Raw genomic sequence first — 23,243 nt, 5'->3', positions numbered from 1 at the left:
GTTTTAAAATTAAATTCTAAGGGTTTATAGAGGCTTTAAAATGCTTGCTAAAAGGCATCTTCCAGCTCCCCAGACTCAGCTGAGGTGGTAGAGATGTTTTCTGTGGGAAAACCAGGTTTCTTAGTGTTTTGTTTTGGTTTTTTTCTCTGCATAAATCAGGATTATCCTCTATCCTTAGTTCCTCTGATCCTATGAAACAATCTGTGTATGTGGGCAGAAGTATATATGAATTCCTCTATGTACAATCATTGAATTTAATGCAGTACAATCCTCCAAGTTATCCTTAGGCTAAAATACTTGTTTCTTGCTTATGTGGTCTGGATGGGGTAACTGATTTCACATACCCTTTCTGGGCTGCTCAAAGTCAAACCACAAAACAGCTGCCAAAATTCTCTCTTCATGTAAAATTTACAACATGCATTTCTGAAATGGTAGATGATGTGCCTAGCCAATCTGCTGAAAATGTTTGTGTTGCTAAAATTTTTGAAAAGAGAAAATCACAGGATCTGCAAACACATCTGCAGAACATTCTTTAGCAACTATTTCTCATTCTGAGTTCAAATCTTGAGAATAAATACTAAGTTCTGTAAAAGGACAAACCTAAGTCATACCTTTAGACTACTGCTCATTACAAGGAACTTGATCTGCACCTAAAAAGTTCCATTAGAGACACTGCTCAATTTTTAACAATTAGCATATCTTTCTCACATTAAAAAACAGAGGACTACAATCTTCACATTTTAGCAAATATATCTAGTGCAAATAAATAATTTTCTAATTATAAAACTGACTGCTTTATAGACCTTGTTTTCATATTCTGGAATGAGCTATTGCACCAATTAGAAAAGATGCTCCATCACAGGAGAAGCCATGGTTCATAAATATTCACTGGTATTTTAGGCATGGCTGTAAAAAAGGAGATATTTTACTGACTGTTCTGGAAACAGTGCATTTAATGTCAGAGCATCCTGAGAAAGAAGAGCTGAGGAAGTCTCTTTTGCAGTTAAGTCCTAAACCAGTCACAGGTCACACTCCTAAACAGATCTATAACTATGACAGAAGAAAAATATGATGGATGGACACAGCTTGTGTTTGTGCAGAATTTTCAGTGATGTTACCAGGACCCTACAGGAACAGCCCCACTCTGCATGCCTGGAACAGGGACAGGGCGGGCAGGCAGTGTGGGCACAGTTGGTCCTTGCCCAGGTGAGTGGCTTTGGATGCTGAAGTACAACTGTCCCACTCCGCAGCCCATGCCAGAGCCAGGGCACCACAACACAGCTCTGAATACTCATGCTGTTCATGCTCTCAACTGCTTTCTAGTATTCAGGGGAAGCACTCCCAGATGAAGGCATTAATTTTGCCTTAGGCTTATGCCTACTCATGATTTCTCTGCTACACTATCCTTGATTTCTCAGGTAGGATGGCTTGCCTGCAAGTTCTTTCTGGATTTCACAAGGGTTTTTATTTTAAATCCACTCAATTTATTAATTTGGTGATTATTCAGCACAGATAACAAATGAAATCTATGAGGGAAAGAGGCTCCTCCTCATCTCCAACTCCATGGCTCATGACTGCCATATAGCTTCTCTTCCTGCCACACAGCAGAATAGGAAAGGAAATGAGGTACAAAAACAAAGCTGCCCCAGCTGCATGAACTTCTTAGAAAAATGAAAATTAACAAATAGAAAGCAAACTCCAAGTGTTCTTAGAGCTAATTACTAATAAAAAGTAATAATTACAACTATAATGCATGTCCCATAAAAATGCTCTTCTTTACCGAGTTTCCATGTAAAAATAGAATAATAATTTAAAAACCCGGGACTGCTCAAATTTGTTTGATAAAATAAATTATGATGCATTCCAATTTACACAAATAAAAGTTTAGAATAGTACCAAGAGTACAAAGCATGAGCATAACATATTGTTCTGTCAAGTGATAAAACTGCTCACAGCGACAGCTGTGATTTATGAAAGCAATTCAAATACACTTTGAAAGTATATTACCTTCGTCTCTGCCTACAAAGAGCACATATTAGCAGGGTAGGCCATGCTGCTGATAAATTACATACCAGCAAGAAATGAAGGCAATTGGCAACATCAAATGCCCAAAGGCCCTGAGTTACTCTGATAATATGTGATGACTCACATGCAATGGCATCTGAGCACCAAGAGAAACGCATCAAAGCTGTATTTTCGTTGGCCCTTTGGAAGAGAATGTTACAATGGCAAGAGTGGTTAGGATTTCCCATCTAAAGCTGACATACAAAGCATTTACAAATTAGCACTGGAACAAAGTTTGCCACAGAAGGTCACAATTTAGATGTTACCTCTTGGGTGGAAGCTGGAAAATAATTGCCTCCTGCTTCCAAGTTGTAGGCACTGAAGCAAGCTGCAGGCTGTGGACGTATAGCACAACTACTGCATGGCTTCAGCATGGTGGGCAAAGGGACCCAAGGGCTGCTGTGGTTTAACTCTGCTAACACCCAGAATGGGATGGGGACATTGCAGTCACCACCTGCAACATCCCTTCTGCAAGGGAATCAAGTTGCTGGGCACACTTGTTCACTGATCATACCAGTTCAATCTCACAGAAAAAGCCACACTCTTCCCATGGCTCAGAGCAGCACTCGAAAAGGAGCACAGAAAAAGTATGATGACAAAGTCTTAAACCACAGCAGAGTTTTACTAATTTAAAGCATTGGAAAAATATTTTAAGACACTTTGGGTTAAATTCTGCCCTCTGAGGTACTAGCAGAGATGAAGACTGACTTCAGAGTCAGCCTGTATTTCAGGGGGTTTCCATTGAAGAGCACACATTCCTGGGCAGTGCTATGGAGAGTCATGTGCCAGACTTTTCTCATATTACTAGGGCAAGTTTAATAAAGTCTATCTGCCTCCAATTATTACAGTCCTCCCATTCTGATGCACTAGTAAGCACAACTTTGTGTCCTGATTTAATGACTAGGCCAAAGCAGTTACATCTTGCCACAGATCAAAAGAAGTTTATCAGCAGTTATACAGTAATGAGCTCATTCGCAAAAAATAAAGCACAAAAATAAAGAACAAAGACTTTCTGCCTGGTGGGAGTTTTTTACTTACTTAATCCAAAACAGTCCCTTCGGACGTGATAATAAATATCTATCCTATTTGTATGATACCCATTACTGCAAAACCTGAGGAATTCAGGCATACTCACAGAATGAGTCTATGAGTAACCTTTTTGTAGAACTTGGCCACTTATGGAGTTTATGCCAGTAAATGTCTGAGAATTGTTTTTCTGTATTTACAGACTCTGGATGAAAAAGAGCCCAGTGACACTGTAACTGAAATGGTATAAAACACCTATACATAGATTGATACTTTAAAAGTAAGTGAGTTAAATGCTTTCTCTACAGATGGGGGCTTGGAGAAAATGCAAAAGTTATAAGACTAATTTTCCTTATTTTTCTAAAACACATAGGAAAGAAGAGCTTGGTACCTCTTTGAACCTGCCCCCTCTGCGGTTCTAATCTAATAGTTAGAAGAAAAAACATTTTTTCTTGAATTGAAATTTTGGGTAGTACATATACTACAGCACATTTCAGGCTATCACATTCATTTATTTATAGCTCTGCAGCATCATGCTTCTGTAGAAACATTTGCAGGAATTGAACTGCTTGGGTGTTAAGTCTTAGTCTTAATAGCTTTTTCATTGCTTGCTAATGAAAATATGGATTTAACATTACTTTAAACTTAATGCAGGATGGAAGAATTAGTTTCATACAGTGTAATTATGATTTTTTTCTACAGCACTTCATAGAACTACAAGGCATAAATAGATTGCTTCAAGCAAGGAAGAGGATTGAGAGCATTTTTGTTTCTTCAACAACAACTTGGATATGGAAAACACAATAAGGAATGCACTCCCCCCTTTATTTTTCTTGTCTATACCTTTCAGATTAATGTTTTTCACTTTAAATAAAGAAATGTTTGCAGAATTCCTCAAATTCTTCCTTACCAAAAGGCCAGAAATATTCTGCTAAACTTTACTTCTGAGCAGGGGAGGGATTCTCCCCCTATACTGCAAATTGGGTAGGAGGCAGCAGTCATTGCTATAGCCAGTTGTCCTTATTTAGAAGAAACAGCAATATCCCTCCCTGCCCCATCCCCTACTTATGACTTCTTGTCCTGAAGCAATGAAATAACACTCACAGCATTCGAGTAATCACAGTAAAAGTGACCAGAAAATGTTTATTTATATTCCTCCCACGTATTCTAACCAGAAATCATTCACTTTATCCCCCTTTCCCTGAAGATTTCACTCAAAGATATGTTCCAAATCTACCTCCTTCCCAAAAAACAATTTCTATGTTGCAGTCTTTGAAATGTCTTTCAGGACACTTCCCTGGAAGGATAACTTCTCTGTATAGGCACAGATGTTAGTTTGTCTAAAAAGCCAGATTTACTGGAAAGATATTGTTCCACCTCCACTCCTCTGACAACTTCCCAGCCTCTCTGGCCACAGCAGCCAGCCAAGATCCTGCAGTTGTATCTAATTTTTCTTCCAAAGGGAGAGCAGGAATGGTGTCCTGGGTCTCTAAGATTTCATTGCAGAACAAAACCCAGCATCTTTTAACAGTGTGATGGACTTATGATTTCATTATTATCCTTGCAAGGAAAGATTCCACAGAAAGCACTATCAAAAGGAAAGGTCTCTGAAACTCGCTGAGGTATATTGTTCCCATCATCCCCTTCCCTTTTACTAGGTATTCAATAATATCCTTGCCATGGCTTTACTCATGGGTTCAGCAACATAAAGAACTTAACACAAAAACTATGCTCCATATATGTCAGGTTCCTTAGGTGTCCAAGGAAAATAGTAGCAGGATTCCCAGGTCTAAGACAGTGGTTCTGGAAAGCTGTCATAAAAGGTAAATATAGTATAAATGCTGAGAGTATTTTGCCACATACTTTTACAGCCTAGTAACTATAAAGCATCTTTTTTGCAGTGTTGTCCTTCAAATGAAAGTAAAATTCCCCACCATATTATGTTTGGTTTTTCAGTTTCTGTTATGTCAATATTACAATATTTTGTAACAAGAAGACAAAAGCTTTCTCATCTTCTTAGAATAAATATTACTTCTCAGGCAAGGGCAACTGGTGTCTCTTTGCTAAGGCTCTTTTTTAACATACTGCCAAAATACAAATACAATTCTGACTCAATTGATAATAATCTGCTTTATGAGACCAAAGGCTGAAGTGGCCAGGATGAAAAACCTACAGGTATAGTGGTATGAAGCACCATTCTTTCCCAACCCTGCAAGCAAATAAGAATTCTGATGGTGCAGGATGGGCTGTGAAGATGCACTTGTCCAAACGTCAGTTCACACCAGCAGAAGGTTAAGGTCTAAAGTAAAGAGAAATCTTATACTCCCCAAGATTCCCTTCACACCAGCCCTGCTCTTCCAGAGTGTGATCACATCAGTTTCACTACTGAAGGACACTTCAGCAGAGAATTGCATTATTCCTAAAGCTAGGGATGCATGAACTGTAAGAAAAAGCTTGATAAATAAATCTGCAGAAAACCACACACATTGACAACTGTAGAGACAAACAGATCCCTGAAATGAAAATCAAGCACTGAAAACTGGAAGAAATTTGTCATTGCTTGGCTATAGCTGCATTCTCTTTAGAGGTCATATTTCCAGCTTTCAAAAATGGGAATACAAGTCAATGCGTTTGTGTGTGAATGACCTCGGAGAGCTCCAGGGAGCAAGGTTAAATATTCAGAAGTCAGAAAACAGGCAATGCAGAAACAGTCCCCACAGCCTTCATTCCAGTGACACAGGCACATATTAATGAGATGCAGTATTTAATTACCTAATAATCATCTATACTACAACAGAATTTGCCCTACTAATTGTTACTTAATTGGAATGAATGTGAAAAATGCCTCAGCAAAATTTCTAATCTTTACATTTCCTATGTTGCAAACCACAGGAGGACTTCAAAATGGTTTTCAGCATGACACCTCATAAAGACTTTACCTCAGCCCTTACACGGGTCTAGACATTCAAGAGCACAGATGGATTGGTAAACATTGCTTAGCAATTTTCTCCAGATAGATCCTTTGTGAGCTGTGGGAAGAATCCTGTGAGAAGTAGGCTGAGTAGGAGAACTGGAGCTGGAAGCCACAAGTTTTCTTCCCTTCATGTTTAATCACATGGGGGAGCATAGACATACCTAAGCACATTCTCCTCATACTCAGAAGGCACACATGTAGGGCTTTTGTGAATTATATAAAGACGTTCATCTTTGGAAAGAAACAGATGAACACAAAACAGACTGAAGAAAAAAATTGGAAAGAAACCTCCACACAAACTTGTCTTGGGGTCATTGCAAAGCATTCTTATTAAAGGTGTTAAAAAATCAGCTGCTGGCCAGTTGGGATCCAAGAAGAATTCACTGTTCTAAAGAAACAAATCACTCAGTTCTGCCTAGGAACACTCCAACATTCATGCAACAAAGGATAGCTCTTGGGCCCAACACAATTCTTCCCAAGGACATCAGCAGCCTACAGGTTGTGTTTCTAGTAGGAGAGACACAGAGAGTTGTAGAAATTACAGGTGTTCAGATAAACTAAGTTTTAAAAAGACAGATTCAGCATCTTAATTCTGTCCTTCTCTAGACACTAGAAAGCAGTTGAAAATGCTTGCATAGCATTTTTGAGCAAAGGTAAACATTCAGCTAATATACTGAATCCTGAAACAGTGTTTTTACTACCTTCATTATACATCAAGACTAAGGGAATTTCTTAAGCAATTCATAGGCATTTTTGGAAAATTAATCTAAAGTTATATCTAGTTTCAAAACCACTGGAAAGATATGACACGATCTTTACCTAAGGAATTGAACAACAATTTTGATTATGGCTTTTCCTCATTTACAGCACAACCCAATTAGGAAACTACATACATGACATCACCTAACCATTGGACTTCGGGGATTCATTCCAGCAAACTAGGTCTTCGCATTTTTGAAAAGAAGTCAACTCTTGTAAATTAAGCAGGTGGTTTTCTGAGGACTGATTCCTGTCATGGACACCCAAACCTCACCCCCTTGTCCACATCCAGAAAGCTTCCACCTTCCCTGCAGATTCTCTAATCACTAAGCTCTATGGACCGTACTTTAAATGCAGGACAGCTGGGAGTTCTTTGACTTTTACGTATTAAAAAGTGACTCTAATTCCCAAACTGCTGAACAAGAAGATGAATGACATATTCTTGCCTCTACTAAAGCAAAATCAGAAATCAACCACCTGTACGGCATATCCGCCAATATCCACCCCTGCTCCATGGCCAGCATAGTGTGCAGTATAAAGTCCTACCTCTCAGCATCCTAGATCTCTCACAACACAAAACAGACATAAATCAAGTGAAATCACATTTGCAGTTAACAAAACTTATTGAAATTTTCAGATTACTACAGTATAGCATAAAAACTAGGCTACCACTTGTTTCATCTCCAGATCAGACATCTCCAGACCTAAAGCTTTAGAAAGCACTGTGACAAAGCTGCTTTAAAACAGACAATCAGCAGAAGTTTTTAACATTTACTTTTGTGCTTAGTGAGCTCAGCATGATTAGAGCTCAGTAAGTAACTACTGATATACTTGCACACCACAATATAATGAAAAGAAGATGAAAGAAAAGGTGTGAGGCCACTTCAGGGGAAATCAGAGAAAGATTTTGGTTTATCAGCCCATTTTCTGTGCTATTGTTCACCTTCTTGGCATGCAGCAGCTAGCAGAAGTATATTAAACCTTTAAGAAACCTACGAGAAATATGAAATTCAGGGTTTATTTTCAAAACTAATGTTGCAATCACTCAGCAATACTCAGCACTCAGTAATCCTGCTGGGATTACTTCAAAGAAATACAATTGCTTTGCTAACTGGAGACTCAGGCTGTTCCTCTCTCATTCTCTCAGTTTTGATTTGATGGATGTCCTGAGTTTGTTTACCTACAGGAGGAAACTCAGGATAAGACTTCTTGCTGATTAATTATGGCCTACTTGGAATCAACATTTTACTAGTCATCTAAAAATAACTAAGACAAATTGCTTTTCCATGTGCCCACACCTGTTTCTCCAATAAATCATACCTTTCTAAATACACAGTGGGCCACATTGTAGCAAAAATGGCAGTCTAATGCATTCCAAACACCATCCTAAACTTATGCAATGTAGTTATCAGGACCAAGTAGACTGAGCGGACAGAAACTGAACTAATTGTCCCCCTCCTCCAAGTTTCACACTAGTTAGTAAACTGATTTAAGACCACACATAGCCTGAGGAAAAATCTTAATAAAAAAATTATTAGCCTTGCACTTCTACATTCTTCCTTATAAATGGAACAAATAAAAAAGGGGGGAGGGAAAGTAAAAACGTTAGTTCCATAACTTCTATTCCATACCTTCTTTAGTTCCATAATTTTGACATACCACATCAGCCTTTGTAGCCATTTGGTTAGTCTCAAATTTCCACAGAAGAAACAGTGTATGGGCAATTGCACATCACATTTATTTAAATTTTATAAAATAAAGAAACCTTCAGTGTAGTTTGCAAATGCTCCACAGCACACTATCAACACCTTGACAAAATAGGTAAAAGTATATGAGTCTTCATCATTGTGAAGCGTCCACAACGGAAGTATAAATATGGCTCACTGCAGACATATATTATCTCAATGAAATTAGTGTGCAGACTCAACAATGTCCTCCAAACCCAATGCATTGGTAGCTGTGTTTCCTAGGAACAAATTTCTTGTTCTTAATATTGCAAAGACAGATTTCTGGGAAATAGAGATGAGCAATTCAAAGAAAAGCAGAACAATACTTGCTTTATTATATTTAGGAATTTTTCTTCCTGAACAAAAACTGACGTAACAAATTCATGGCTTCCCATTTTTACAGAGTTAGCCCAAGGCTTTAACAGCTCCTGCCTATTGCTCTAGTGGAGCAGTATGCTGAGGCATAGCTCTGCAGTAAAAAAATACAGGTCTTCTCATCACTTCTGCATTTATTTTTCTCACATCCTTTGCCTTTCCTTATCAGAGTATCTTGTGCACTGCTCCATGACACGAACTGATGACCCGTTCATATATGCTTCCTTGATCCTTTCACTGACCAGTTTCCACTGACTTGGCTGAAAATCCCAAGGTGAAGTGAGGTTAACAACACTGCTTTGGGATCTGCAAGGCATTAATGGGAGCTGTAAGAAAAGGAAGTGTGGCACTGAGGGGAAAGGCTGAAGTACTGTGAAGCCCTGTGAGCAGGAGAGAAGTTCAGGATGAAGCAGATCTCAGTTGTATCCTTAGTCTCCTCAGCAATACACCACAGTGGAACAGAAACTTTATATGATGGACACACTGAAAATTTTGTGGAAGGCAGCACTGACAGTATGGTGCCGTTAGCGAAGAGCAAGACATTATCTGACATGTTAATGCACCCATGCACCTTGGACATCACCTTCTCCTCTTTAAATCAAGTCCTCTCATCAGAGGCCCCATGTGAGTTATAGCTGAGAGAGCACAAGAGCATTTGCCTATATTAACATTGCAATATAAATCATCTAGCGATAGTTTGGGTACAAAATCCGCTTTGTAAAACGCAGCTCCACTCTTTTATGTGCAAATCACAATCAAATTCATACTTTTCTAGAACAAAGAACATCAGGAAACCTAATTAAAAATTCTTATTCCAGCATTAGATGATAATTCTATTTCACCAAACTACTTTTGCCTTATGATATAGCTGCATTTATAATTATTTGTTGCTCAGCTGAAGGTTAAGTGAAGGAACAGCTTCACTGAGATTCTGTATAAGCCCTTATTTTTTACAAGGTGCTACAGAAGATTAATTGCTTTCTATTTCTCCAGTTGAGAGAGAATTAAAATTGCCATTTGATACAAACTATTAAACCAGTAATAATTTTGAAGTAGCATATTGCTTCTCATAATTTAATACATTTCCCCTTTTTTTCTTGTTATATAAAGTAGTACTTGGGAACCTTAAAAATTCAGTTTGTGGAAGTTCCTTTTTAGGACCTGTAAAAATCCAATCTTTTGTACTCCTGCAGACTCAATACCTGATGAAAGGTAGCTCTCAACAAAGAGAAAGCTGAAAATGCCACACCATTGAACAGATGTTATGGAAGATGTTCTGTTTTACCAGCATGCTACTTGGAAGCCCTGAGGACAGTGCTGAAGAACATAACAAATTGTTTTGATAATATAGACTGAAAAAAAGAGCAAGGATATATATATATATATATTTATATATATATGTAGCCTAAATATTTGCTTGCTTAGAAATGGCTTTTTTTTTTTCTTCATTTTGTTTTTCCTTAAGCAATGCCACAGGGCCAAGGTCCTTCTGAAAGAAATTTTTTGCAAAAAGGAAAAGACTACTGGTATTCACAGGCAAAATCCCCTACTCACATCTCATGATGGTCGTGGGTTTTCATTATATAAGCAAATCTAAGGAACACTGAGAATGAAGACAATGAGAAATTCAAACAGTTGCCAATCCACAAATTATTCCAAACACTAATATTTATGAAAACACACTCTGAGATCCTACACGTACAATACCAAAAATATGCTTCCAGTTTTCAGCACTCAGTGGGAGCTTTGGATGACCAAGTTTTTACAGGTGTGCATGAATAAACAGCTGCCACAGCAGAAGCTTTTTCTTTCTTTTTCTGATTTACCTAAGCTAAGGAACTTTTTTTAGAGGTGGAAAATAGTCCTGAACTGGATGGCTACCATGGTAGCTGCCTTAACATTCTTTTAGCCCTGAATGCAAGCTCTCTGCTTGGTCCCAGGAGTGAAAAGAAAGTTTCTTCATATATATACCTAGTTCTTAGCAAAGAGGTGTCTTAAGACTAGCTGCAGCTCCTTGGTATGACTATGGCACAAAAATCATTATTGCACAGGTTGGCTTCTTTTCCTTTCCTTGTCCTTAAGCATTTACATGACAGTAATTAAAAGACTATTTGTAATCAAAAGACCATATTTGTAACAAAGACACTAGGATCCTGGGAACTGCACTGAGAATAAAAGTTAAATTAAATATGTAAAAATTCAGAATTAAAATCTCTGTTGAATTACTTCTAATCTCAGCTCTTCCCAGAGTAAACTGGGGTAAAAGCTTATCTAACTTCCCATTACTCATAGCACTGGGGACTCAGACTTCTGAAAAAGGCACTGTGGAAAAAGGAACTGCAGTACAATATATTGAGTAGTGTTGCTTGTTTGTCTCTCCATCCTGAAAATAAAATTCCTGATTGGGTCATAGTCACATCTTGCCACCAACACATAAACAGAGGCAGAAATAGCAGCTCTATTTGTCCACTCTGGAGTGAATTAACATAAAATGACTTGCATTTACAGCTAAGTCTTAAGACTGGCAACCAAGGCCAAATAAAGAAACACCTCTTTCCTTCCTCAATCTACATTACATCAGGCATGAAAAGCCTTACCAGGGTCTGCAGCAAGAAAACCTGTGTTTATCATTCATAATGTCATTCATAATGACAAATGCCAGAGATACCACTGGAAGTGAAACCTCAGCAGGGGCTATGTATCACTAGTAACATCGGAAATAATCAAGCTGTTGTGAGAACAATACACTCAGACAACAAATTACATTTTTTTTGTATTTTCTGTTCAATACCAATGACAGCTACCAGCCATCTTGCATTACAATTAGCTCATGCTGCAGGAATGATTTCTGCTCTGGTGCATGAGTGAGCTACAAAACAGAGCAGGATCTGGGGAAAAGGTGAAGAACTTTTTGGAGGGATATCACATATCCTTGCCAGTTGCTAAGGAAACTGGCTGCTTTCTTTGGGAAGACTCAAGGACTGCCTCCTTCACACACCCATACTATCAGCATTAATTCACTTGAAAACAAAGAAGAACTTTAAACAATTGAACATTTGCTATATAAGTTCAGAGATTCTATGTAACTCCTATTGGTGAGTTAAAATAAAAATTTCAGAACGATGCTGTTCTAGTGGGTAGTTTAGACAAACAAGAGCCTGTGACAAAGGCTGAACAAAATTCAGGTAAAGACACTGAGACTTTATAATATATCAGGACTGGTTAGCAGAGCACTGCTTCAGTTACTGTGACATCGTTCTTGAGTTCCTCCGCCCTAACACTGAACACATGCTGTGGGCCCTTCCTCAGAACACTCACACACAATTATTCTACTGCATCCCAATCTAAATATGTGTCCCATTTGATGGAGTTTTACAACTGCAAAGTGTGCTTCAATTCTTAAATCCTCAATCAATAGCAACTGTGAGGCAAAATGCAGTGCAGATCTCTGGTATACATTCAGAGTATTTTTTCCATAATTAGCCAAGACCCAAAAGCCCTCCACTTCTGCATCCTGTTGCATGCTTTCATCTGCAGAATAGTTACAGAGAACTGATCCCCAAAGTCTACAGACCTACTGTGAGCAGCATGCCTGAAGGAGTGTTGGAGATGGTCTCTGCCTCTCCAGAGAGGCTATTTAGCATTTCTATCAATGGTGGGGCTCCACTAGTTCTACCAATGGCAGGATGGTATCAGAAAAGAAAAGAAAAAAAAAATCTGCCTTTGTTCTCAAGGACTATAATTTAAACCTCTCAATTATTTGGTGCTGGAAAATTCCACCACAAGAAGTGAGAGTGCTGCACATTGATCCAACACAGAATTAGCAATAGAGATGATGCATGAATTTTTTTGGCAAAGAAAAGACAGAAATACAAAGATTCTTTGTAGACATTGTTGAATACCTTAGCGTGTTACCTTCATTTTCAGGTTGCATCTGTAATTTTTACAGAGGCTATTCTGAAATTCTATCTATAGTACAACACTGTTAGAAATCTTCTCTCTGTTGTTCCTGTACATTAACTGACATGAGACTAACACATTCTCTATAACAAAATTAAAAAATTTTTATTTTACTTTGAAACTCTAGAAATTCTGTTAGAAATGGTATAAATTCTAATTAGTATTAGAGAAGTTGAAAACAACTTGTGACACCTTGAAAGAAAACCAGAAATAAGTCCCTGTCTTTAGAGTATTCTAGCTGCTGAACCTGCCAGTGTTCCCTCAATATTCCCTCAATATTTGCTCTCTCCTGGTGTTAATGCTGAATAATTAAACAAGTCATTTGAGGAAGAACAAAACTTTTTGACAAAAGTGATTCCACCTTTTAATTTTCAGAGTCAGGTATGCTGTAGGAAGTGTGGCAGTATTAGTTCTGCTAGTAATTTAAATTACAGATATTCTGTAAAGTTGAATGCTGGTTCACTACTGGTGCAGCACTATTACATAATGTCAGAAACACTCAGGATTTTGTGTTTTTAAGACTAGAAATTGAAAACATTTTAAGCCCCAGTCCTGACTCTTTCAGAAAGTTTCTCAAAAAGTCTTGAATGAACTATTTGGTCACAGCATCCTCCTCAGGCAATAGGAAGAATGAAATCCAGAGCATAAAACTTCACATAGCATGAGCTGAGACATCCTGTCTAAATGGAAGCGTGCTTGTAGGTAAAGCTCTAAGCTTCTGGACAAGTTAAACATAAAATATTTGAACAGAAACTAATAATACCTGTGTGGATCACTTCAAGATAACAATTTTGAACTTAGTCCAACTGAAATTGCTGCAAACTCCTTCTTGATCTGGTCCTACTATTTTACAAAATTCTTTTACATTTCAAAGCCTTCCATCAATACTAATGGCCATGGCAATACACTTCAGTATCTAGTACAGTGGGGCTCTGTCCCTCCCATTCCTGTCAAGCCTCTGTGAAAATGAGCTGCATTTCCCTTGCAATGCTTTTTAGGAGCAGCAGTATCTGCTGAAAAAAATAGTATTGAACACAGATGGACACCTTCCATACAAATCTGTTTAGTGCAGTAAGCAATTACTGTTAGAGAAATATTTTCTTCAGATAATTAGCTACTTAAAAATTGAACTTATGTTTATATAAGCAGTGAAATTATAGACAGAATAATGCAAACAAATCCATCATGGACCATGAGCTCTTGTCAGGTGGCTAATGAAAGTAGAAAGCAGCAATCTTTCTTTATAAGGTTTTCTAAAGACCATGATAACAAACAAATTTTTTTTAGTGCTGCACATTTCCCTTCCCACATTTTTTTTCCCACTAAGTATAAGTTTATAGTGACAAATGCTTTCAGAAGACAAAGAGGATGAAAGAACCTTGAAGTTAACACTCTTCAATTATGCTGACAGTGAAATTATTAAATTAAGCATAAATTCAGTATTTCATTGTCCATTTGACTCTGATTTGTACCTAAACAAATATATGGACTCTGTTAGGGTACATTTTGTCTTCACTTAAAATTTGTTTCAGAGAAGCATTAAAGAGACAATTACCTCTTGTACTTCACGGGAAGTTGTAAAGGGTTATAATACTGTTCTCCATCAGGAACCTTTTATTCAAGACAAACGCTGTTTACAGAAGATCCATGAATACTGATTAAGAAAGGATTGTACATTCAGACTGTTCAGATATATACCTTCCTCACATAAGGACTTTCTTTGCCTACCGTACACAAACAAATATATTCCTTTTAGGGAAAAAAAACAGAGAGATTTCCTATGCTCTCTGAGTCTTCTCATGATATCTGGACCCTGAAACAGGTTATAAGGGCATTATTTGTTGATTCTTGTATGTATGAGAAATCCTAAAATCATTACATTAGTTTCCAGAATTACAGAACAACAAATTACGTCAAATAACATCTTGTCTGGAAATATTTTAGTGTAAAGTTTTGGCAGGAAAACTTACTATGAAAGTACTATAGATCTTTGCTTTAATCTCCTCAAAAGATTATTTTCACTGCTGAGGCAAAACACACTCCACAGACTTTTACCTTACATATGCGTGATAAATCAAGATAACAGCCTCTTAGAACTAAGCCCAAGCAAGAAGATAAATATTGTTTTATCCATAAAATTTCAGATGCACTCTGAAATTATCGGGAACATGAGGCAAACATACAACAATGAACCAGAGAAGAAAAAAAATAATGTAATTTGTTGCAGGTTGTTAATTTGTGAACAGCAATAAGAACAGTTGCATATCTGAAGACAATCCTCATGTATTTATCCAGCTCATACTTATGAAGCACTTCAGAGATGAAAAATCCTCTAAGTGCTCAGCATTTGCTAAAACGGAATAAAATAGAGACACAGATATAAAATAACACATTGCCTACTTCTATAATGAGAAAATAATTACTGATTTATCATCAATACAGCTCTATTTTTCTACTCAGACAGTAACTAGGATCAGTATATTAAAATAGAGATAATTACTGGAGAATGAAATACTGATGATGCCAGACATGCAATTTGCCAAGTACTGCTAGATGCAAATACAGAAATAATATTTTCTTCCACGTGCTTACAAAAATGGGCACATCACAGTATCACCGGCTACAGAGCCCAGAAATGGATAACAGCAACATCACCAAATGGTTTGAAAAATGAGCATACTGTTTTTGAGAATACCTGCCTGAACACACCTCAAGAATGACGTCCTATGTGTGCCACGGTGCAACAGACACCAGTTCAACCCTGGCTCCACCCAATGGCAACACTTTGAAAACCTTCGCACTGAGGAGCTCTGAACACGAAAAGGGTGCAGAAAAAGCAAAGAAGAGCAACAATGGCATGAGTGAAACAAAAGTATTTCTGTTTACAGTGATACCACATTTTGGCTTGAACAGAAATGAACATAATTCAAAGGGCAGACGTTTGTACAAATATCTTCATGGAGGACAATGTACGAGGCTTCTGCCAGAAATGGGTCTCTTAGGTTCTCACATAAGCCAGTGCTTGGGCAGGCAAATAAAAATAAGAAAGGTAAATAAACACAAAATGTTCTCTCCAAATGATTTATTGCTCCAAGAGTTCTAATCTAATTTTAGGTGAGCTCATCCTTTTTTCTGCCCTGGAGCCATTTTAACTCAATATTGCTCTCCTTCCAGAGCCATGAGAGAGTACAGGCTAACTCAGCCACCACAGATGCTATGTAGACATTTCATTTAAGCTGTTTGCTGTAAAAGTCATCAATATCACTTCATCCTGAAGAGACCTTTTCTAACAAAAATAAAAACAAGTTGCTAATATTAAATCAAACTTTGACCTCTGCCTCCCAAAGTAGAGGAAATAAGATCTGAACTCCTTGTTGTTGTTTTGAAAGCCTCCAAAGGCTCCCCCGGGCAGGCAAACTTTCAATTTTAATAAAATATTTCCTGAGCTGCCAGGCTGAGGTTGCCTCCTTGCTCACCCTGCCATGGCAGCCAGCTGGCAGGTCCAGGCAGCCAGCTGGGCTCCCATGGGCCTGCCTGCACCATAGCCATCCTTTCTCCAAAGCAGCAGCAAGTGATGTGAGGTCTTTGGGGAAACTATTTCAGAAATCATCTTTTCATCTGCCTCCTTCCCATCTGTTCACCCTTTCCATCCGCGGTATTCCCATACTAAACTCTGTTTCACCAACACTATTTTCCATCATATCTTCTTGTTCCAGCCCCTTGTTATCCCTGGCCCCTCATGTGCTGATCTGAAGCTAAGTCTGTGTGGGAAGGAAAATGGAAGTCTGAAACACTTCCTTGTGGATTGCTATTTTCCGGTCATACACAGCTAATTGTTTCCCAAATACCAAGAGTTTTACAATCTGAACGATTCTTACACCACCTATAAGACAAGCTCTGCAGAGAACTGCAATCTGCTTCCTGTCACACCACACACTTGGACTGTGACTAGGGGAAAGGATGTATCAGAGGCCAAAGGGATGAACCAGATCGAAAAATTGTTCTCACACATATCTCAATATCTGAGAATAGCTAAACACTTAAAATTATTGCCACAGCAGGATTTAACTGTAGACACAATGTTTTCATTTTTAAACAAGAGATAAAATACTGAGCAGGCAACCGAAAGAGTGGATTGCAGGGAAAGATTGATGCGCTAGAGATTTTACACAAACTCCTTGACTCATGTTTTCCAAACATGTAAGGAAAATGATGCAGTAAACATTGAAACAAAATAAGCATTAGCATCTCTGCATTGTCTGCACTCACACAGAACAGCTCCTGTATTACAGTGTATCTTTAAAACCAAGATTTTCACGCAGCTGGATCTTCTCCAGAACATCACTCGTAATTCAGACCATCTCTTGTGCATATGACTTACCATAACTTCCACTAGCTATAGATGTAGCATTAAACTGATAAATATGGTTTTATAACAACACAGTAGATCTAGATTATGTCATCTAAGTTGATTTGCATTTTGCTTCAAGGATCCACTATATAAAGATAATAAATATAGTACCAGACTGTCAGGCAGGAAAAGCTAGAGGAGACAGATGACCTTTGTGCAATACTTCACCCTTTTCTCTCTCAAGAATGTATAATATGAAGGTATGAAAGCAGACACAGTCAGTCACCACTGACACCGACCAAAATGTCACCAATTTTATTAGAAAGCAGAACAGTATTAAAAAAAAAAAATTAAGGAATTGCTTAGTTATAGCTGTGTTTGCTGTGTCTTTGTCTGCCTGAGTGCTTGAGAGAGTAGAACAAAATTGCCAGTAGTCACATTACAGAGATAGGTTAACAAGCTGGATGACCCCATAAGTCTTGTTCACATCTCATGTCCGGGCTCTTGACTTGCAACTTAAATGACTTTCATATCAAGGCTTTTGCAAGGAATCTGCTTTGCCATTCTAAAGGGTTTCTGCCAAACTGAGATTGAATGATGAATGTTTTGTTCTACCTGGCATGTCTGGAAAAACAAAACCCACCCTTCCACCTCCCCCTGCAATGCCTGGAGTTACTGTTTGAGATACCCTATGAGGGAAGGTGTGCACTAAAGAAACAGACAGGAAATACATAAATAAATAAATTCTCAAACACTAGAATCGTTTATTCCCTTGAAATGCAATGACTCCTTGACAACCACAATTCCTGCTCCCTCCCAACATACACCAGCTCAGCTCTCCTTCTGTCCCTCTTACTCTGGAATCATTTGGAGTGGCATGACACAGCAGGAAAAGAGACCGGTTCACTGTGAGACGTGCTACTCACTCTCTTACAGTGTAACGGCCCCCCTTCCAGCTGCACAGCGCTGCGGGGAGCTGGTCCTGACAGCCACCAACCACACACAGCCTTGCTGCTCCTCGGGCCCAAGGACAGCACAAGGTGGGGAAGCACAACTGGCCCCTTCTGCATCATTGTAGACCTGTCTACCACATAGGGTGATACAAACACTTGAGGAGTTTCCATGACGGAGGGCAACCACAATGGTTGGCTTGAACGTGCAGTGTGATTGCTCACACCAGCTCCCTCAGCTCTCTCTGTGCCCAGCCACTTGGAGCATGGACACTGAGGACACAGCAGCACTGCCTGCAGGACAGCAGGGATGGAGGATTCAACCTCTGCTCTTCCATTGCTTGGGATTTCCAAACAAGAGGTTTCTCAATTTGTAATTGAGAACAGCAACCAGGTTTCTCCTCTGCTATTCAATTAGAGCACAACCAACAGGTTTCGCCTGCAAAAGCACTGCGAGCAGCTGAAGAAATGAGTACCAGATGCACATACCTGCTTGCTGGGCAGTCTGGGGGATCTGTTGACTCCGCTGCGCGTTGTACTGAACTGAGGCAATGGGTCTGTACTGCTGAGTTGTTGAGGTAGGGTACTGACCAGATGGGTAATAATACACTGGCATCTGCAAAGAAAGAGAACAGTAAACTCTAGAGACCAAAGATTCATAAAATAGAACAAAACAGGGAGGGGGAGCAAGAGTTCAAGACAAGTACATTAGTGGTAATGGCAACAAGAAAAGAGGTTTGCCTCCTGTCTCTTCAAGAACTGCTGCTTTCTTTCAGCCGTGCTAGGAAAAGGGCTATCAGTGCCCACATTTATTTTCAGATACTTTAAGAAATACGAAAAAAAATAACTGAAGGAGAAAAAAACCATAGGATTCATTAAAAGCTACACGTATATACCAAAGAAAAAACATCACAGTAACATTTTATCACAGTAAAATATCCAAAGCTGCAGAAAAATGGATGCAAACAACCCTGTCTTTATCAACATAACACATACAGACAGCATGTTGCACCATTAAAGAAACTTTGAAGAAAATGGTCCAGTCAAAGCAAGGAATGGTCTGGAGTACAAATATGTAGAAACAAGGTGGAGAGCAAGATAGAGGGTGTGCACCCTTAACACTTTTAAGGAAATTATCAGATTGATGATTATGTTTAACAGGTACATCCCTTCTTACATGAACATTTCCTTCTAAAGCCTTTCTTGTTCTTGGTGTGAAAACAATTACAGTTCAAAGAATAATCAGCTGTTTTCTTGCAGGAGCTGAGGGCAGGCCTTAAGTCAGCAAGTTCTGCTAGATGGGCTTCTTTTTCTTCTATTATTATTGTCATTACAAAGAAACGTGTACTACATCTTATCATACAGGTGAACATGAAAGGTTGAGGGTGACTGGAGCAAAAGATTTTTCCTATACAGGCCACACCACTGTTACTGAGACATTTGAGCTAAACAGTTTTCAACTGACCCTTCACAAGTTCAAAGCACTCAAAATTTTTCATTTTCAGCTGTCAGGGATACTGTAGGCATCTGATAGAGTTTGGCAATGTATGTTATGAACAGACTGCAGAGGCACACAGGCTTGGGAGAACATTGCTTCTCTCACAACTTCTGCCACAGCTGTCAGCATTTCTTAATAAATCATACAATTTTTTTCTCACTTTGTGCAAAGCATTTATCCTAAATAGACATATGCATAGAGTCAGATCAAATGCTTTTTTTTTTTTTTTCATGTAAATCGAGAACTATTTTTGCCAGTTTTATTTGCATGGAAGAAATATGCCTGATACAGATCATTCAACTTGATCATCTATAACGTTAGCAGAATAAAGGTTAACTATTGCTAGGACATCATAAAAGAGATCAGAAATTTTCCTTGGAAAATTTCCAATTTCAGATGGGGGAAAAAAAGACCAGGCAAGACTAGGCTATGGATTGCTACTCAAGCAAGTAGAAGCCTACTGAATGGTAACTGTGGTGGGAGAAGGATTAGGATTAACAAAGATGGACTGGGTGGTGTTGGTGAAGTTAACCCCACAGACTGACAGTCAACAGCATCTGTCAATCAAGAGGCTGAACACCCATTAATTCTTCAAGGTCTATTAATTTTCTTTTCAATCAATTGATTTTTTCCCCCTTTCTCTGCTTATATCAACCTGATTCAAACAAGTATGAGAAAAAACAAGGTTTTGACTGGAAAATGCTGTAAACTACCCTCCCTCCAGACCATACCAAGTGAAATCTAATGGCTACTGCCTGACCTCCAGCCATTTGTTTTGTTAGTGACTAATGTAACAAAATCAAAATGCTTTTATAGAATGGACACCACCATTATGAATTTGTTTCTCTGCAAAGAAAAGCCACAAGGAATAGGAAAGTGGCCCCCCACATTTAAGGTGCAAAATCATTCTTTAAGCAGTATAAACTGTGTATCAGGAAAGTTTATTGTGATAAACTCATGTCGTGGACAGCTGATTGTTCTCAGCAACACTCAACTACAGGAGGCTTGAAAGAAATGAGGACACCCACTCTAAGTCAAGTCAATGCAAATAGTTGATCCAGCCTTGGATCAGGGGAACAGAACAGACATTCTTTTAAGTATTCTTTATTTTCTATTAACATATAACAAACTGAAGAATATTAAACCACTGTGGAAATACTCTCACTTATCTTGCCAGCAACTTAATCTCACTTAAAGGATTTATTTGATCTACCCTCAACTTCCTAATTCCAGTGTAGACAAGCCCTTAGATATTTAAAAATACATGAGTATTTGACAACGATGAGAATTATCTCTTGGGGAATTATTCTGTAGGTATTAACCTTGAAACAATACCTGAAGAATCTAAGTTTTGAAGTCAGGTTTATAGTTGAACATGCTGAGCACAAATACATAAACTGAAGCACAGACTTTTTATTTTTACCACACACATAAAACCTCAGTATTAGTCACAGGGTTGTCTCCCTTGCTCTCATTTCCTCAATTCATTGGAGTACATTTGTTATACAACCCACTTAAAAGTTTTTGAGAGTGCAGTCTATTAGCATGAAAAAAATGTTAGTAGTAGAAGGGTAAAATTTTTTTTCACTTATAATGATTAATTGAAGAATTAGACAGTACTCATGCACACATGACATGAAAACAAGAGGTTTGGCTTTTGGTAGGTTTTGTGTTTTGATTTTTTGTGTGTCTGTGTTTTGTTGCCATTTTTCGTTTTTGTTTGTTCATTTTTTATTTGGTGGGGGTCAGGTTTGTTTTTTTTTTTAAAGCTCACACATTAAGAGAAGGGCTTGGTGTAAAATATAGACATGGTGTAAAACAGGTCTTTTATGCTTGAGGGGCTTGGAAGGATCCATTCTCATTAATCTTGAGAACATCTCTGTGTCAGTTATTTTTCCATCCTGATTCTACTCTGGTGAGCAGTGGAATTAGAGAGATCAGAGATAATGAGTATCACTTACATAATGTACTCTGATCCTCTTGAATTTTTTAGTTTCTCATCACATCAGTGTTACTAAAACGTTTACTTATGTGCTCTTCAACAAAAAGCATTACATTTCTGTAGCGGCCAACCAACATGCCAAATTATACTTGAGTTGCATTCCCATGTGAAAAGCACAATTCAACCTTCAATCTTTTGCTTGTAAAACATTTTATCTACAGAACCAGAAGGTTTCCATGGCACTAACTAGCATGCCAATGAAGCTATATGGTTACCCTAAAAATAAAAGAAATTTACCAAAAAAACACACTTCTAAGACCATAACCTAAATAAATGCCACCCTCTTTAGTCTAAAAGCACAGTTTTTCAATCTTAATCCTTGATGCTGTGAAAATTTTTTTTTGTATTATTTTTAACAATTACTTTGTTTGTAGGCTGACCATTCCACTGTATTCTCGTTTTTTTCTCCTAAACAACACTTTAACTTAAATTGTAACAGGACTTGGCATGTCACTTCAGAGACACTCATGAAATGGCACAGTCAGACATTACTTTTTCCTCTTTCTAATGTGCTTTGTTCCTAGATGATACACACAGACTCACTGCAGCATGGACTTTCTGCTTTGTTCTGTCCACATACAGTCTGGAGCCCATTATGAGGCTGGATGTCTCTCTGGGTCCTCTCCAGCAGCACCCATGAAATTCACTGGTACATTGTTCATTTCCTCATGGCAGGATCAGAACTCTACATATACTTCAGGATGATTTTACTTTCATAAACTGCCTCCCTACTAGTTTACATCTTGATTCAGCCACCAGACTGGTACTCTACCTCTTAACACTGTTGATATCCAGAAAGGTTTAGACTAGCACCTTCATCCAGATGCTAACACCATTGGTAATTCAACTGATACAGGCACATAAATGGGAGTGAAGAAGACAAGAGAAACCCCAGTCACACAAGGACACATGAAGGTGCCATTTCTTCCCAATACCTAACTGACAGGGATTTGTCATTCTTCAAGGTCTTTTCCTCCCTGCCCCCTCCATAATAATTACAGTAGCAGGTAACAAAAAATAATGCATTATAAGATGTCCTCCAATATAATTTTCAAAGATCATCAAGGAAAGGCCTGCTCATTTGCAGTGCCTCCCCAACCTTCTTCATAACAAGTTTTCTAGAGGAGATATGCTATGAGTAAAGACTTTGTCTTAGGGTCATTATAGACTCTAAAGGAGAGGGCTTCTGCAAAGACATAGATGATTGAAGATGACACAAAATTAATGATGACACTAAGTTAATTCAGATGAAAAATCCCTCAACACGTTAATTACATCTCCAGGCCTCTCCAAGAATTCATGCAATCTCACTTTTGGATATAATTTTGCCAGTATATCTTCCAGAAAGAATGAGTCAGAGGTGAAAATAACTTTTAAGGGGGGGAATATCCTTTCCCATTGACATAATACTTGCTTTTTCTCCACTTCTTCAATTACAGAGGCAAAGACAGGCATCATTGATAAAGTAGTACAAAGCAGAATGTGGACCCCTGTTAAAGTGTTTGGTCCATAAGTGCTACAGAAAAAACTATCAGGAAGAAAAGGAAATTGAAAATA

The 23,243-nt window shown here is 38.3% G+C and overlaps 1 protein-coding gene across 50 annotated transcripts in view; it reads right to left on the bottom strand.

Annotated features, from left to right (window-relative positions):
- Positions 1 to 23,243, bottom strand: part of ARPP21 (cAMP regulated phosphoprotein 21) — a 141,914-nt gene that overhangs the window by 17,580 nt on the left and 101,091 nt on the right. For 48 of the 50 annotated variants that reach the window (XR_015804433.1, XM_088166766.1, XM_088166904.1 and 45 more), the window contains one exon: positions 18,676 to 18,802. Coding sequence is in view for 48 of the 50 variants with exons in the window: in XM_088166766.1 (XP_088022892.1) it covers positions 18,676 to 18,802 (127 nt within the window). In the remaining 2 variants the exon portion in view is untranslated. Of the gene's footprint in view, positions 1 to 15,594; positions 15,696 to 18,675; positions 18,803 to 23,243 lie in introns of all 50 variants that reach the window. The other 2 variants (XR_015804437.1, XM_088167040.1) reach the window with 1 other exon arrangement.

The sequence above is a fragment of the Sturnus vulgaris genome, chromosome 1 (genome assembly GCF_052056855.1).
Source record: "Sturnus vulgaris isolate bStuVul1 chromosome 1, bStuVul1.hap1, whole genome shotgun sequence".
NCBI classification, from domain to species: domain Eukaryota; kingdom Metazoa; phylum Chordata; class Aves; order Passeriformes; family Sturnidae; genus Sturnus; species Sturnus vulgaris.
The sequence above is the reverse complement of the archived record's forward strand: the minus strand, read 5'-3'. Positions and strand labels throughout refer to the sequence as shown.